General features: G+C 42.7%; 1 protein-coding gene across 1 annotated transcript in view; it reads left to right on the top strand.

The window, feature by feature from the left end:
• LOC128774658 (gamma-taxilin-like) overlaps positions 1–16,978 on the top strand; it is a gene marked incomplete at its 5' end in the record, with an annotated part of 39,207 nt that extends 22,229 nt beyond the window's left edge. Inside the window, one exon of the mRNA XM_053893700.1 lies at positions 16,615–16,978. Coding sequence (XP_053749675.1) covers positions 16,615–16,794 — 180 coding nt within the window. The remainder of the gene's footprint in view (positions 1–16,614) is intronic.
• Between the last annotated feature and the right edge of the window lie 410 nt (positions 16,979–17,388).

The raw sequence follows: 17,388 nt of genomic DNA, 5'->3' as shown, positions 1-17,388 counted from the left end.
TGTTTCCTACCTCTTTTGCTGCTCCATTATTTTCCATAGTCTTACGGTCTATATCACTGAATTGCTGCTCTGCTTTCTCCATCCTTGCCGTCATGACAGCCATTCCTGATTGCATCTCGGTATAGGATTTTTCATTTTGGCCTGATTAGCTTTTAGTTCTTTTATCTCTGCAGAAAGTGTTCCTCTGGTGTCTTCTGTGCTGTTTGCAACCCCAGCTAGTAGTCTTATAATTGTGGTTTTGAATTCTAGTTCAGACATCTTACATGTATCTGTGTTGATTACGTCTTAGGTGTCATTTCTTCTCGTTTCATTTTGGGTGAATTCCTCCATCTTGTCATGTTGGAGGGAGAAATAAATTAATAACTTAAAGAGTTAAAAGTAAAATATTAAAAACAAAACAAAAATATCATTTAAAGGAAGCTAGATCCTAGGTATGCATCTGTCTGCATGTTAAGAGATGCTTGATATTAAAGGGACTAAAAGAGAAAGGAAACAGAGCTTAAAAAATGAACACATTAAAAAGAATTTAAATAGTAAAGTCGAATAAAACCGTTAAAGAAAACAAAATAAATTTTTTAAACTTGAACAATTTAAAAAAAAAGTTGTTCCTTCTGAGTGCAAGAAAAAGGAACCAACATAACAAAAGAGAACAGAACACATCAGAAAAACAGAAGCAAAGAGAATGAACAGATGAAGAAGCGTACGGAATGAAATCCGAGTGGGGTTGCCTCCACTTTTCCCTAGAACTGAAATTTTGCAGTACGCTGTAGTCCACAGACTTGACAGGTGGAGGGATTTGTTCTGGTCTTCTGGGAGATGTGTCTGGAGGACACAGGTTGGTCAGGCTCGGGGCGGGGGTGGACTTTGTTTTCCGCTGGGTGGCGCTGCTTAGCTCACTAGCGTTGATGAGTGTGTGTGGGAGGGGGCGCACGCTAGAGAAGAAAATGACTTCACTCAGCTAGCTCTCCAGTCTCTGGAATGGGAATTTTGTACCCTCACGTGAGGAAGCACCCCTCCTTTGTCTCAGGCCTCTGTCCACTCCCTGCATCCACACTGTCTGTGTCCAGGCTGTCCGCCGGCCAGGCAGCACTTCCCTCCAGAGTTGGATCTCCGATGGGACTGTGTCTCAGAACCCCAGGCTTCAGAGATTCCCCCGGATTGGACACACGCCAGTTATCTGGGAGCAATGGGCAGGTGACGACTTGTCCCAGAAAACGGTTGTGCGCCAGCACACCCTCAAAGGTTCGGATCACAGCACGCAGCTGGGGCCAGGTTTCTCTGCACTCTGGCGTCTTTGTCTCAATGCCAGCAAATGAGGCAGCTCTCCTGGGCCTGTGGGGTCTTTTCCCGTGGGGAGGCCAGAGGCCATATGGCCTCTACCAGATTCTCTCCACGCAGGGAAATTGCTTCTCCCCATGTGGCACGTGGACCCCGCAGGCCACGCTGCCTGCTCCTGGGAGATTCTCCCTACTTTGTCACCAGAGCACCACCAGGCACTGAGCTCTGAAACGTCAGACTCGTGCTCCACTGTTAACACAGTCCTGTGCTGTTGAAATGCTCTCCTTTCCCCCCATCAGTGGTGATAGGGAGCAGATTTCTTGTCCAGTCCTCTTTGAGTGTTTTCACCCTTTTCTCTGTCCCTCTCTCCAGCTACTTTCAGGGAGAGTTCTCTTCTTGCACGCTCCCGATGTCCCACACTCTCCCCCTTTTCTCTTTCCCTCTCTGCTCTCTCTCTGCCAAAATGGCTCCCTGCCCTCCATGGCTTTTCTCTACCCCGGTTTACTTCTTCGCACCACAGACCTGCCAAGTTCTGAGGCTCAAGGTGTGCAGATTGTTTCATTAATCCTCAGACCAATTTTCCCAGGTGTTTACAATGGTTTGATGCTGATCTGTCTGCATTTCAGGGATGAGACAAACTCAGGGTCTCCATGCTGCCCTGCCATCTTAACTCCTCTCTGCCAGAATGCTCTCTTTATCCCTATATTTTGCAAGTTTCCCTATGATACGTCATGGTGTTGACCTGCTTTTGTTGATTCTGAGGGGAGTTCTCTGTGCCTTTTGGACTTGAATGCCTGTTTCCTTCCCCAGTAAATAAGTAGTTGCCAGGCACGGATGGACAGGGTGGGGTGTCAGCGGGTCCTGCCTCCACTGGCAGTGGCAGTACTGCTCTCTGAAGTCCCACCCACCGTGTTGGTGCTGGAGGGGAAATGGCGCCACTGCAACCTCTCCTCCCTCCACTGGGGACTCTCACATCCCCCGCTGTGAGAACAGTGAGGCCCTCACAGAATAGTGAGGCCAGGCAGCACGGGGATCATGACCTGGGCCAGAATCAGAGTTGGTCGCTCCACGGACTAACTCACCCAGGCACCCCTGTCTTGCTGATTTTAACACTTTTTCTCTGTCCCTATTTTTTTGTATCTCTAATTACAGTACGTCTTGGGGTTGTCCTACTTTTGTTAATTTTGATGGGAGTTCTGTCGTGGACGCGCTGTCTTTTCCCTATCACTGAATGTGATGTTTTGTTTCCTCAAATAAATGTTCTCTCCTCCTTTTTCTCTCTTCTTCTGGGACTCCTAGTATATGAATGTTATTACATTTGATGGAGTCACTGAGTTCCCTAAATCTGTCACCACAATTCTTCTTTCTCTCTCTCCTCTGTCACCTTCTTTAGTTTCCATAACTCTATCTTCCGTATCAGTTGTTCATCCGTCTGCTTCTTCCGGCCTTGTGGTCCTTCCATCTAGCCTGTTATGAAGCTGTTATTTTATTTTTTCATTTCTGAATGATTGTGTTATAACTGCTTTATCAAGGTGGCCTCCCTGATGTCCTCCTCCCTTCTACTAAAAGTTCTAAAAGAAATTGTTAATGTTTGTTTGTTTATTTATATATTTACTTACTTACTTACTTACTTACTTACTTACTTATTTCCTTCTTTATTTGAGAGAGAGAGAGAGAGAGCATGATCAAGGGAGGGGCAGAGAGAGAGGGAGACACAGAGTCCAAAGCAGGCTCCACGCTCTGAGCTGTCAGCACAGAGCCCGACGTCGGGCTGGAACTCACAGAGCACGAGATCATCACGTGAGCCGAAGTTGGACGTTTGACCGACTGAGCCACCCAGGCGCCCCTGATGTCTTCCATTGTTCTCTCAAGTCCAGCCAGTATCCTTATGGTTGTTGCTTTAAATTCTCCACCAGGCATGTTACTTACATCTGCTGGGGTTGGATCTCTGGCTGTGACCTTATCTTGTTGTTTCTTTGGGGATGAATTCCTTCTTCTTGGCACTTTGTCTAGGTCTCTGTCTTCTTCTCTGTGTTAGAAAAGCCTGATATGTTTCCTGTGCCCACAGTGCCCACGGTGCCCACACAGTGAGACTAAAGGCTTTATGAAGAACCAGTCATACAGTGTGCAGGACTTCATGCTTCAGGGAATGTCTGTGGTGTATGCTTGGTGTGCTCTGCTGCTCTGCTGTGGCTGCTCTGTCCCTCAGGCCAGTCATCTGCAGATGCTCTCTTTACCTGCAGTGGACAGTGTTGGGTCCTTGGCCAGAGTGGGGTAAGTTTTTAAGCAGGCATGGTAAAAGAGACCTGATGCTAGTTCCACTAGAACTGAAGTCCTGCACAACTCAATGGTCGGTACACGTGGGGTGTGGGGGATGTGTGCTGGTCTTCTGGGGGAGGCGCCCCCTGCACTGGCTTCTATGCACAGAAGCGGTGCCAGCAGAGTGCAGGGGGGCAGGACTCGGTGTTAGCAGGTCAGGCATCCACTGTGTGGGCACTGTGCTATTTACTGAAGTGGCTTATGGTGGGGGCGGGGGGACAGAAATGGGACCTAGCCAGGCCCCTTGTTTCTGGAGAGAGGAGTTCATGCTTATGCTCTCAGGGAAGTCCCCCCGAAGAAGAGTGAATACTTTCCCCTCATGTGTCTAGGTGTCTTTCAGATTGCTGTCTTCTGTCTATTCCGCGTTACTTGCCGGCCCAGAGGAGCACAGTGCATTTGGGGTTTACCCCAGCCAGCTCTGCTGACTTCTAAACTTCCAAACTTCAGGGTCCTGGTGTTGGGGAGATTGGCACCGGTCCTCTGGGAAAGGTTCTCGCTGTGCTGCGACAGATGCAGGTTTGGTACAGAAGGGCAGTCACACCAGAGCACAAGGGTGTGGGATTTGGAGCAAGCCTGCTGTGCAGTGTTGTGGTTAGCTGCCCTGAGGATGTGTCTCTGCACCTCCGCTCAGGAGCAGAGGAAATGGTGCCCACCAGCTCCTCTGTCTCCACAGAGGCAATGCCACGCCTCACAGATGTGTTCCAAAACAAACCAGCAGTCTCTCCCTGCCCACTGAGGTGATCCTTAGAACATGCCATCTGCCCAGAAGTTGTTTGCCTGTCTTCTCTCCAGGAGTAGGGCACCGTCCTCAGATCTCCATCCCAGCTATCCTGGGGACCTGTGAAACTCCAGGCTTTGAACCCCACTGTTTACAAAAGCTCACAAAATTCACCCCCTCTCGTTGTGGAGTGAGTGCCTTTGGGGAAATGTTCCTGTGTCTTCCCCTGAGTGTGCCTCTTTCTCACCCTTCTCTGTGACTAGGGTTCTCTGCACTCTGCAGCACCTGCAGTCTGTTTCCCTCCCGAACCATGTCTCTGCACTTCTTACCTTTCTTCGTGTGGCCTCTTGTCTCTCTCTACTTGTGGAGTTTGTTTCTGTCAGTCCTCAGGTCATTTTCGTGGGTACTCAGAATGATTTGATGGTTATCTAGCTGTGTTCGAGGGACAAAGCAAGCCTAGGGTCCTCCTACCACACCTCCGTCTTAGCTCCTCTAGGGTGGGTTTTTTTTTTTTCCCTTTTCTTTTCTGTTTGAGTGAACTTCCATAACATTGTTGGGGAGGAAGGAATTCCATGTCCCCTTCAAGATCCTTCTAGCTGGACTGTGAATCAGATTGATACGAGGAGAGTGACAGGAAAAAACATCAAATTCAATTTCATATACATGGGGACTCCACACCAACACAAAATTGAAAGACTGGATATATGTGACATACATCATTCTGCACTAAGGAGAAGCAGGTAGGAGTCTGGGCTTTCAAAGGGAAGGTGTGCAAATCACAGGAAAAAGATAGAGAGTAGATAAAGTGTTTGCAGACAATGGGGCATAGGAATTTTCACAAAAAGGCTTTGCTGAATTCCTCCTTGTTTTACCTGCTTCAATCCCTGTCTTCCACCCCTCGTTCTTATCATAATGTAGTTATCTGTGCAGATTGCTCCTTCCAGGAGCAGCTCCTCCATCTAAGTTGTCTTGAGTCAGCTGAGGGAGACAAGAGGGTCAAAAACTTTTGCTGAGTTGGGACGCCTGGGTGGCTCAGTTGCTTAAGCCACTGACTTCAGCTCGGGTCACGATCTCACAGTTGTGAGCCTGAACCCCACGTCAAGCTCTGCGTTGACAGCTCAGAGCCTGGAGCCTGCTTTGGATTCTGTGTCTGCCTCTCTCTGCCCCTCGCGAGCTCGTGCCTCTCTCTCAATCAATCTCTCTCTCTCTCTCTCTCTCTCTCTCTAAAGAAAAAAAACATTTAAAAAAAAATTTAAAAAAACAACAACAAACTTTTGCTGAGTCTATTCGGTTGTGACTGTTTTTAACTGGAAATAATCTTTGTGCCAAAGTGGCCCATCTCGGGGCATCCTGCCATTGGCCTCTACAGGAGTTTTCTATATGGTGAGTAAACTTAAGTGCCTTGTATGCAAAGTGTATGTGATATGGCTTATCATTTGTTTTCACATGACTGTCCCAATATTTCAATACAATAAGAAAAGACAAAAGAAAACTGAGAAAGTGAAGAGAAGAAAGAAAAAAAAACCCTGACCCAAAACGAGAAAAATAAATGAAAAATAAACAAGAGACTATGAACCTGAGTTTAAATGAAAAAAGTAAAATAAAATAAATAAGGAAGCCTGGTCTTATTTCCACCAGAACTGTGGGTGTCATTTGGACACTTGATTTTCAGTACACTTGGTGCTTGTGGGGTGCTGTCGGTGCTGGTCTTCTGGGAGACCAGCCTGCTGCCTCGCTCAGCATCAGTCTTGCCTCTCAGTTGACAGGCAGGGAGCAGCAGGTCCCTCATCCACTGGGGGCTGCTGTGCTGCTCTCTAAAGTCTGACCCTGTTTGTGTTCTGGCAGGCAATGGCACCACTCTAATCTCTTGCCTCATGGACAGGGGATCTTCCACTCCCGGCTCTTCAAATAGTCCTAACAGAAGAGCGAAGGCAGTGTGTTCACAGTGTGCCACAACTCTTCTGTGTTGTTGTTGTTGTTTTTGTTTTTTTTTTTTGGGGGGGGGGGGGCTGGGATTCAGAACCCAAAGCCTTAATGGACCTGGTCTCACATGGATCCCCACTCCCTCCTGTAGATTAGAGCCTCTCCACACTGTCTGAAATCGTGCCCCTGATAATCAGTCCCCCGCCTGCACAGTGTGCGGAATCTATGGTGTAGCATTGCTAAAAGCGGCAAAAGCTATATTCCCTCTGGATGCACCTCTGTCCCCTGCTGATGGACGGCTTTGTGCTGGGGCTTGGCAGGGTCTTTGGTCCTTGAGATAGTAATATACCCTGTTGCAAAAGTACTCCAGGAAGAGGAATGTTGTCTCCCAATGCACCCCGGGTATCTCTATACCATGCTATGTACCCTGGGACCATTTCTCTCTTCCCCAGGAAGCCACAGCTCTGCTCCTGAGAAAGTCACACACTTCCAAAACCTGAGTTTGAGTTCCAAATGCTGTTTGAAAACAAAACAAAACAAACAGCAAACAAACAAACACCTGTGGCCCTTTTTGTGTATTTTTTGGCCCCAGTCCCATGGTCAGAGAGGGTTTCCTCTTTTGCGAACTCAGCGCCCCTCTTTTTCTCTTCGTTTCGTCTCTCTGTGGAAAGGGTTCCCTCCCTCCATGGCATCACCATTTCTCTGTCACCCAGTTCACTTCCATGCACCTCGCACCTCCCATGTTGTCTCCCTCTGACTCTGGAGATGGTTCTGCCACTCCACACACACATTGCAGATCGATTTCCTGGGTGTTCCTGGGAGTCGACCTCAGGAGAGCTGTGTTCGCCCAAGTCGTATCAGTTCTTTATATATTTCAGGTATTAACCCGTTATCAGATCTGTCACTTGCCCACATCTTCTCCCATCCAGTAGATTGTCTCCTGTTCCTTCGCTGTGCAGAAGCTTGTATTTTGTCATTATCTCAATAGTTTGTTTTGCTTATGTTTTCCTTGCCTCAGGAGACATCGAGGCAGTGTTGCTATGGTAGATGTCAGAGACATTTCTGCCTGGGTCCTGTTGTTAGGAGTGTTATGGTTTCAGGTCTCACACATACTCAGTCCAATTTCAATTGATTTTTGTGTATGGTGAAGAAAGTGGTCCAGGTTCATCCTTCTGCACGTTGCTGTGCAGATTTCCCAGAGCCATTTGTTTTTCTTTTTCCCCCTGAATATTCTTTCCTGCTTAGTGGAAGATGAGTTGGCCGTATAGTTGTGGGTCTATTTCTGGGGTTTCTGTTCTGTCTTATTCATCTGTGCGTGTGCGTGTGCGTGTGCGTGTGCGTGTGCGTGTGCGTGTGCGTGCATGCCTGTGTGTGTGTTTTGAGCCAGTACCAAATATTTTAAATACTTCAGCTTTGTACTATATCCTGAAATCTGGTATTGGGATGCCTCCTGTTTCTACATCAATATTTATTAGGATTTTTTTTTTTTTTTTTTTTTTTTTGTCTATTCAGGGTCTTTGGGGGTTTCCTACCAATTTTGGTATTATTTGTTTTAGTTCTGTGAGGGCTACTGTTGGTACTCTGATGGGATTGCATTCAATGTGTAGATTGTTTTGGGCAATATGGGCATTTTAGCATGAATGTCTTCCAATCCATGAATATGGAATGTCTTTGGGAATGTCTTTCCATTTAGTTTGGGTCATCGTCAATTTATTACATCAGTGTTTGACAGTGTTTCAAGTAGAGATGTTTTACCCTGCATGGTTAAGTTTATTCACAGCGTTATTTACGTAGTTATTTTTTGGGTAAGATTGTAAATGGTGTTACTTCCTTAATTTCTCTTTCTGCTACTTCGTGTTACTGTAAAGACTCACTTCTGGTATCTGCGTATTAATTTTGTATCCTGCCACTTTCCCTAATTAGTTTATTACTTATACTATTTACTTATTTATTTTTTTGGTCGAGTCTCTAGGATTTTCTATGTATAGGACCTGTCATCTGCAAATAGTGACAGTTTAATTTCTTCTTTTCCCGTGTGGATGCCTCTCATTTCTTTTTCTTGTCTGATTTCTGTGGCTAGGCGTTACAGTAATCATTGATAAGTGGTGAGAGTGGACATCCTTGTCTTCTTCCTGAGGTTACCTGAGCTTTCAGCTATTCTGAGTTAATTATTGCGTATGGTGTTCAATGTCCAGCTTCATTCTTGTTTTCGTTTCTTCTTCTTCTTCTTTTTTGTTTAATGTGGCTATTGTTTCCTCAGCATCTTTTGTTGCAGGGGCAGATTTTTGCCCTCCGAATGGCTCGGCACCCTTTGTGGAAAATCATCTGAAAATGTGTTTGAGAAATTATTTCTGTGCTCTTACTTTCATTAATCTTCATGTTTGTCTTCATCCCAACACCACATCATTTTGATTATTGTAGCCTTGTTTTAAGTTTTAAAGTCAGGAGATGTGAGTCATTCAACTGTTTTCTTGTTTTGTTTTGTTTGTTTTGTTTTGTTGTTTCAGTATTTGGCTCTTCTAGTCCCTTGAGATTCCATATCATTTTAGAATGGATCTTTGCACTTTTGTAAAAGAGACACCCCTGGTAATTTGATAGGGACGCATTGAATCTGTAGATCACTTTGGTAATACTGCCTCCTTAACAATGTCCTGATGTTAGTATAGCCATCCCATTTGTCTTTTGGTACGTTTTGTATGGAATATCCTCTTCTACCTGTTTTTCTCTACCTGTTTGTATTTTGGACCTAAGGTGAATCTCTTGCAGGCAGTATGTAGAAGGACCATGTGTTGATCTGCTCATTGAGTTACTTACTAGCATTTTTTTTTTTTATTGAGATATAAGTGTTATAACTTGTACAACCTAATGATTAGATACCTGTACACAATGGAAAGTGATCATAATAAATCTAGTTAACATCCATCAACACACATAGTCACAAATTTTATTTGTCTTCTGATGGGAACTTTTAAGATCTTCTGCCTTGTCAGCTGGCAAAGATACGGTACACTATTTGTCATTACCTGTAGTCAAGATACAGTACATTACATCCTCTGGAGTTATTTATGGAATAAGTGGAAGTTTGCACCGTTTGACCACAGTCACCCATTCTTGGCTCCCCCAACCCTGATTCTGGCCACCACCAGAATTTGTGTTGTTTTTGTTTTAGGACCCACGTGTAGATCAGATCACATAGCATTTGTCTTTCTCTGTCTGACTTGTTTCAGTTAGCGTAATGTCCTCAGGTTCCATGCATGTTGTTGCCAACAGCAGCATTCCCTTACATTTTTATATCTGAATAATATGCCTGCCCTCTCTCATTGGGGGTGTGTGTGTGTGTGTGTGTGTGTGTGTGTGTGTGTGTGTGACTTTTTTATCCATTCATGAATTAGTGGACGCTTAGTGTTTCCCTTTGTTAGCTACTGTAAATAATGCTTTAGGGTACATATATTCTTTAGTTTGAATGTTCATCTCCTTCCCAAAAGACTTACAAGTGGAATATGGAAGTTCTACTACCTTTCATTTTCTGAGAAACCTCGAAAGTAATCACCATAGTGGTTCTCTGGTTCTGTGTGTATTTTAGGCTTGTACTGTTTCTGTTCTTGTTCCACTGGAATTTGGATGGGGATCTCATGACTTGGTAGACTGCCTTGACTAGGATGCACATCCTAAAAATGTTCATTCTTGGGGCACCGGGGTGGCTCAGTCGGTTAAGCATCTGACTGCAGCTCAGGTCGTGATCTCGCGGTGTGTATGAGTTTGAGCCCCATGTCCAGCTCTGTGCTGACAGCTCGGAGCCTGGAGCCTGCTTCAGAATCTGCGCCTCCCTCTGCCTCTGCCCCTCCCCTGCTCGCGCCCTGTCTCTCTCCCTCTCACACACAAAAATAAATAAACATAATTTTTAAAAATGTTGATTCTTCTACCCTCATGAGCATGGAATCTCTTTCCATTTATTTGTATCTTATGCATTTTTTTTTCCATTGGTGTCTTATAGTTTTCAGTGCAGGTCTTTCATCTCTGTGTTTAAATTTATTCTGAGATATTTTATTATTTTTAGTGTAACTGTAAAAGGGGTTGTTTTCCCAATTCCTCCTTGGATAGAAAGAAACACAGCTGATTTTGGTATACTAATTTCACAGTTTGTAACTTTACTGATTCAGGTATTAGTGCTAGAAGTTTGCTGGTGGACTCATTAGGCTTCTCTATACATATGATATAATGTCATCTATAATTAGGGATCCTTACTTTTTCCTTTCCAATTTGGATTATTTTATTATTATTTGTTTTCTTGTCTAATTGCTTGTCCAGGATTTCTGATAGTCTATAGAGTTAAAAGTGGTGAGAGTGGGCATCCTTGTCTTTTTCCAGATCTTAGAGGAATAGCTGTCAGCTTTCCACCTTGGGCTATGATGTTAGGTGTGGGCTTTCATATATGGTCTTCATTGCAGTGAGGTGTCTTTCCTGCAAACCACTTTGTCAACAGTGTTTATCTCATAAATGGATGTTGATGTTTCTGCATTTATTGTGATGATCACACGATTTTTATCCTTTATTTTATTATCGTAGAGTAGCTTTGATTTGTGAATGTCAAACCATCCTTGTATTCTTGGAATAAATCCCACTTGATCATAGTATATGTTTCGTTGATTGTATCGTTGAATTTGGTTTGTTAATATTTTGTTGAGGAGTTTTGCATCTCTGTTGCTCAGGGATATTGGCATGTGATTTCCTTCCCTGTTGTGTCCTTGTCTAGTTTTGCTGTCACAGTAAGACTTTGCCTCATGAAAATGAGATTGGAAATGTTCCCTCATCAGTTTTGTTTTTTTTTTTTTTTGAAAGAGATTGAGGTATATAGTGTTAATTTTCTAAAATTTGGATTGAATTCAACGTTGAAGCCATGGGTCCTAGAGTTTAGTTTGTGGAGAAATTGTTAATAACCGAGTCAGTCTTATTATTTGAAATTTGTGTTTTCATATTTTCTGTTCCTTTGTCATTGTGCTCTTGGGTTATCTTTTCTAGGAATTTATCCATTTCTTCTAGGTTGACCTATTCTTTTGCTCTACAATTGTGCATGATAGTCTCATAATCCTTTGTATTCTGTGGTATGTGTTGTAATGTCTCCTTCGTTTCTGATTTTTTTTGAGTTCTGTAGTGTACTTGGTTAATGTAGCTAAATTTGCCGTTTGTTTTTAAGAACATTAGCTGTCCCTAATCTTTTCTACTGCCTTTGTAGTCGCTGTTCCTTTTAGTCCACTCTGATCTGCGTTATTTCCTTCCTTCTACTAACTTTGGGCTTTGTTTATTCCTTTTTCCCCTAGTTCCTTGAGGTATAAAGTAGGTGGTTCACTTGGGCTCTGTGTCTTGATATAGGTATTTATTACTATGAACTTCCCTAGTAGGAATGTTTTTGCTGCATCAAATTTTGGTATGTTGTTTATCCACTTTAATTTGTCAGAAGGTTTTTTTTTTATTTCTTTAGATTTCTTTGTTTATTTCTTTAGATTTCCATTGGTTTTTCACTTTGTGATGTTTAATCTCCACACATTTGTGAATTCGGTTTTCCTCTCTCATTACTTTGTAAATACATTGTGCCGCTTCCCTCTAGCCTACACACAGTTTCTGCTGAAATGTCTGCTGATTGTTTTATGGGGATTCCCTTGTACATACCGGGTGTTTTTGTTTGTTTGTTTGTTTGTTTGTTTGTTTTTTCACTTGTTGCTTTTAGACGCTCTCCTTGTCTTTAATTTGAAAGTTTATTTATGTTTATCGTATGGGTCTCTTTGAATTGTTACTTGGAACACTGCCGGCTTTCTGTATCTGGATGTCTATATCCTTCCCCAGGTTTGGGAAGTTTGGAGCTGCTGTTTCTTCGATATGTTTTCTGCCCCTTTCTCAATATCTTCTCCTCTGGGACCCTTATTATGTGAATGTTGGTGAGCTTGGTGTGCCTTAAAGCAGTTTCTAATTCTGTTTTCTTTTTGCTTCTCTGATTGGGTGAGTTCCACTGCCTTGTCTTCCACTTCACTGATTCCTTTTTGTGCTTCATCTAATCTGCTGCTCAAGCCTCTCTTGCATATATTGCAGTTCAGTTCGTGTATATCCTTCTATGACTTCTATTTGAATATTAATTTGTATTTTCTATTACTTTATTATAATTCACAGTTTGTTCATCTGTTCTTCTCCCAGGCTTGGTGAGCGTCTTTAGGACTGTTAATTTGAACTGCCTTTTATCAGGTAAATCACTTACCTCTGTGTCAGTAGGGTTTTCATCTGAGGTTTTGTCTTATTCTTAACATTGGAACATATTCCTCCATTTTGTTATTTTGCTTGAATTTCTGCCCTTGTTCTATGTATTAGATGAAACAGCCATCCATCTCAGTCCCAAAGCAGTGGCCTTGTGTAGGAGATAAACCTTGCCTTAGCTCTTGATTTTATCTGAAACTGCTGTGACTGTTCACACAACCTACTTTATTTTTAGTGGCTCTCAGAAGCTGAGGGTGTGTCAGTTTCCCAAAGGGAACAGTCCATCGCTGAGATTCAGGCTGATTGTAAGCCAGATGCTACAAAGGCAGCAGCTTTCAAAGTATGCAAATAACACTCTTTCAGAGGAAGGCTAAGGGATAAACCTTCAGAACGGTCTCTGTGCACTAATCCCTTGGGTGATAGACAGTTAAGAACTGTTTATTCATCTGTTACTGTGTTGTGAACCTGTGAACACAAACTTGGCTGGCCACAAGAGTCAAGCATTCCAGGGATGTGTCATCTTGGCAATCAGTGGTGCTAGACATATACAAAGTCTCCTTCCTTGAAGACGCTGATCTCCTGGGACGTGGTAGACGTAGAGTGTGAAGATGGTGCCTCCTCTTCCTGCCTTGTATAGAGGATTTGTAGTTGGCTCCTAGATGTATGCTTTAATTTAGAAGCCTGCCTTTTGAAGATACGCTAATAGGCCTCTTCCACAGAAAGACTGGGTTACATTTCAGTCTGCCATTTCTTCACTGTGCTTGGTGTGTGTTGGCTCAGCCCACATGGATGGTTCTCCACTTGTAACAGTCCTGTGGGATCTATGAGTATAGTCCCCACTGGCCACTAGAGCCAGGCAATGAAGGGGTGTCCTCCCTCCCCCGGGCAATAGTCACAACAAACCAAAGTATAAGAAGTGAAAACAGGAGGAGCATATATGTTTACACACTCCCCTCTAGGAGATAGCAGCACTCAAGAATGTGGTCACCACCCCCTCAGCTCTTGTGGATCTGTGAATGTCTTCATTTCTCCGTCAGTTTTGAAGGACAGTTTTGTCAGATACAGGAGGGACTGTCTCCCTCCAACACATCAGCACTTTGAAGGCCACTGACTTCTGGCTTCTGCTGAGAAATTAGCTGATAATCTTATGGAGATTCCTTCATAGGTGATGAGTCACTCTCCCTCTTGCTGCTTTCAAGATTTTCTCTTTGTCATTGGCACTGGGCAGTTTTTATTATAATGTGCCTCAGTGTGGGTGTCTGTTTATCCTTCCTGGTGTTCAGCCAGCTTTTTGGTATTCATATGTTGCATCAAATTTGGGGAAGTTTGTGCCATTATTTTTTCCAATAATTTTTCTGCCCATCCCTCTTCTTTGATTCCCACGGTGCATATGTTGCTCCACTTGGTGGTGTCCCAAAGGTCCTTTATGCTCTTAGGTTTTTCCTCATTTTTTTTTTTTTTTTTCATTCCCTGGAGTTGAGAATTTACATTGACGTATCTTCTAGTTTACTGATTTCTTTCTTTTGTCTGGTCATATCTGATTTTAAATCTTTGTAGTGAATTGCTCACTTCAGTTTTGTATTTTTCAATTCCATATTTTTATTTTAGTTCCTCTTTATGGTCCCTCGTTATGGACTTTTTTTCCTTTTAATTCCTACATTGTTTTCCTGACTTTATCCTCATCATCCATTAGCTCTTTGGGCAGTGTAAAGAGCTAAAGGTGTTGTTTTAATGTGTTTGGTATTTCTATCATCTGATCTTCGTCTGGGACAGTTTCTGTTGACTTACGTTTTTCCTTTGAATTGGCCATACTGTCCTACTTCTTTGTACGCCTTATGATTTGTTGCTGTTGCTGTTGTTGTTGTTGTTGTTGCTGCTGCTGCTGCTGCTGTTGTTGAAAACTAGATATTTAAATATTATGACATGGTCACTTGAATATTAGATTCTCTCTATTTTGCCTAGGTTTTGCTCTTTGCCTTTCCTTGTTTGGCTAGTGTTGTACAAGGTCTGTCAGAGATTAGAATGAAATGCAAACTTAAGGTCTTACCTGGTTGTCTTTCATTGTAGGCTTGCATGGGTGACTTTCTAAATTTCCACAGATATATGGTTGTTTTTGAATGTCATAGTACTTCAGTGTATGCCTTCCCCTCCAAAGAAGAAAAGAGGATAAGTGAAATGAGGGAAATAGTAATTAAGTAGGGTCTGTTTCCCTACACACCCTGCGTGCCACTTCATATGGTGGGAGGCATCTGCAATGATGGTGGCCACCACTCTGTGTGCACCTTTGTGATCAGATGTGTCAGTCGCAGTCAAACACATATCTTTGATATTTTTGAAAGACTGAGGCCTTACTGCTTACCTGGCTCCTGTAAGCCACTGCAGGAACATGTGATAGTATAGTCACCTGCCACAGGAGCATGGGAGTGGAGTGAAGAGTGAATATCTGCTCCTGCACTGTTGGCTTAAATTAACCAAAATTAACCACTGTTTACTGGCTCAGCATGCCCTTGGAGGGTGCAGGACTTTGAATAGATTCCAGAGTTCCAAAATAATGAAGTTGTAGGAGTGGAACAGCTTTCTCTGATGTCACTTCAGTCTCTTGTTCCGTGACCCTTGTCCTTGATTACCTATCTCATCTCTGTACCCCCTTGGCCACCCTCTGCTTTGGGTACCTTATGTAGCCATAAGAGGACATCAAAAGCCACAAGTACAGATACTCCATTCAGATTCTGAGTATCACCAGTCCAGAAAATACTTTTTGAAGGATTCCCACTATATTTGTTCTCTCTGTAACCATTGCAGCAAGCAGTACATTGAGCTTCTACTTTCACCTTGCCTGTACTACCTTCAGTCTTTGTGTTTGTTTTTTTCCCTTAGATTTCATATGCCATAAAAATCAGTCTTTCTGGAAATATACATGCTCCACTTTGTCCATCCATTTCACCTGCCAGACAGAAACCCACTCAAGGTGTCCAAAAATACAGCCAGGCAGATGAAATCACAACTAGGTCTTCATGGTCATTTTAATACCTCTCTGTCTACAATCACTACACTATTATAAAAACTCCACATATTAGACACTTTTTTCCATTGACTGTATAAACCCTCAACTTCTTTCTACCTGCCCTCCTTCTCCACAGGAGTTGCAAATAATTTTCTTGCACTATGCAAAGTGCAACTAAATTGTTTGCAACTGTGCCTTTTTTTGTAGAGGAAAGAGAAGCCATCAGGCTTTCTGTGTCTCCATGTCAAATATATCAATTACTTGCAATGGTGCCTATCTTCTCGGGCTCCTTTTTGTTCATTTTTTTTTTTTTATCATTAATATTTATCAGCTCAGTGTCTCGTACCTAGTCAGTTCAGTGTAATATGTCATCATTAGTGCCTAAGGTAGTCACGTCTGAGCTGCATCACCAGTAATTTGTTATTAGTATTACCATGAAAGAATTCAATTCCAATAGACATAATAATGTTTTTACTCAGCTTCTGATACATGAGCAGCAGGAAAGAATGGGGAGTGGGCAGGAAACCAGTTGGGTTGCAGATAATTTGTGTAGCACCTATAGCCAGGTGAATTATGCTATACTCATAGTCCGTAGTAAGATTCAAAGAAAAATTATTCTTTGCCAGAAGAAATTTCAATGAAGGTGTTTTTAGTAGCTCTAAACGTGTGGCCTGTAAGAGTGTTTGATAAGTCTCCTGGATAAGTCGCTCTTGCTCTTGCTCTTGAAATGTGTGACTTGTCAACATTTTTTCTTTAGGAGAGCTTTACTGAAGTGTCAGCAAGACTGTCATTTTATCTGTTCTCATACAATAGAATAAATTGCCTTCTTTTCACGAAGAGCTGCTTCTTTGTTTCATTTCTTGTAGTTTTTCCATTTCTTGTAGAAAAGTAAAACCAGATGGTGTTCACTCATAAGAAGTTTGCCTCAAAGATCTATTTTGTTTTTAATTTTAAAAAAGACATTGTGGTTTGTTTTCTAAATACACCAAAATTATTTGCATGCCATTTTATATCTCAGCCGAATAAGAGAGTAGTAGAAAAGTTTCCATGACTAATTCCAATTCTGCCAACTGTAACTCCGAGGTTCTTACTTTATTTTCTAACTGTATAAACTACTTGTTAATTTTAGCTGGAGGAGAGCAGGAATGTTCAGAAGCAAATGAAGGTTCTGCAGAAGAAACAAGCCCAGATCATCAAAGAGAAAGTTCACTTGCAGAGTGAACACAGCAAGGCCATCTTGGCAAGAAGCAAACTAGAGTCTCTTTGCAGGGAACTTCAGCGTCACAATAAGACACTAAAGGTTAGTTGATGCATTTTTCTGTTTTCAGGAGACGGCTAGGGTGAGTGTATAACCACTGTTTGAAGTGATTTTGTTTGAAGTAGATCCTTGCTTCACTTGCTGTAGTGGGACTTGGTTGTAATAATGGCAGCTTGGCGATAACTCCAGGGGACACTTGCTTCAGGTGTCAGGTAGGTTAGGTTCCTGAGCAGAGGACTTTGGTGGGTCCTCAAAGACATACTACCTTCAACATTTATTTATTCAACTTTGCCTGGGTTAATGCTGTATGTAAGGCCACTGTAAATCTAATACTCTGCTATCCAACTGTTGGTTCAGCATCAAGAAAGAGTTCAGTAATGTACCTTATACTTGATCACAGGGTATCTAGATGGTATTGATGTTAGTGTTCATGGCCCTCCTGTTTAGTAAGCTCAGGGTTGCCAGGAATTTTTCTGATGATTAATGTAGTTGATTACCATGACCTTCATGGTGATGAAGAAATGAAATGCTCAGCAGAAAGCAGAAAACATTGACTGGTAGTAATAGACTTGAATCAGAATGAGTTTACGAAGCAAAAACAGATTGCAGAGAACTCCTATGGATCCTAACTGGCTAGTCTGTGTA

This window comes from Panthera pardus, unplaced genomic scaffold, assembly GCF_024362965.1.
Source record: "Panthera pardus isolate Hobbes unplaced genomic scaffold, ASM2436296v1 HiC_scaffold_370, whole genome shotgun sequence".
NCBI classification, from domain to species: Eukaryota; Metazoa; Chordata; class Mammalia; order Carnivora; family Felidae; genus Panthera; species Panthera pardus.
The sequence above is the reverse complement of the archived record's forward strand: the minus strand, read 5'-3'. Positions and strand labels throughout refer to the sequence as shown.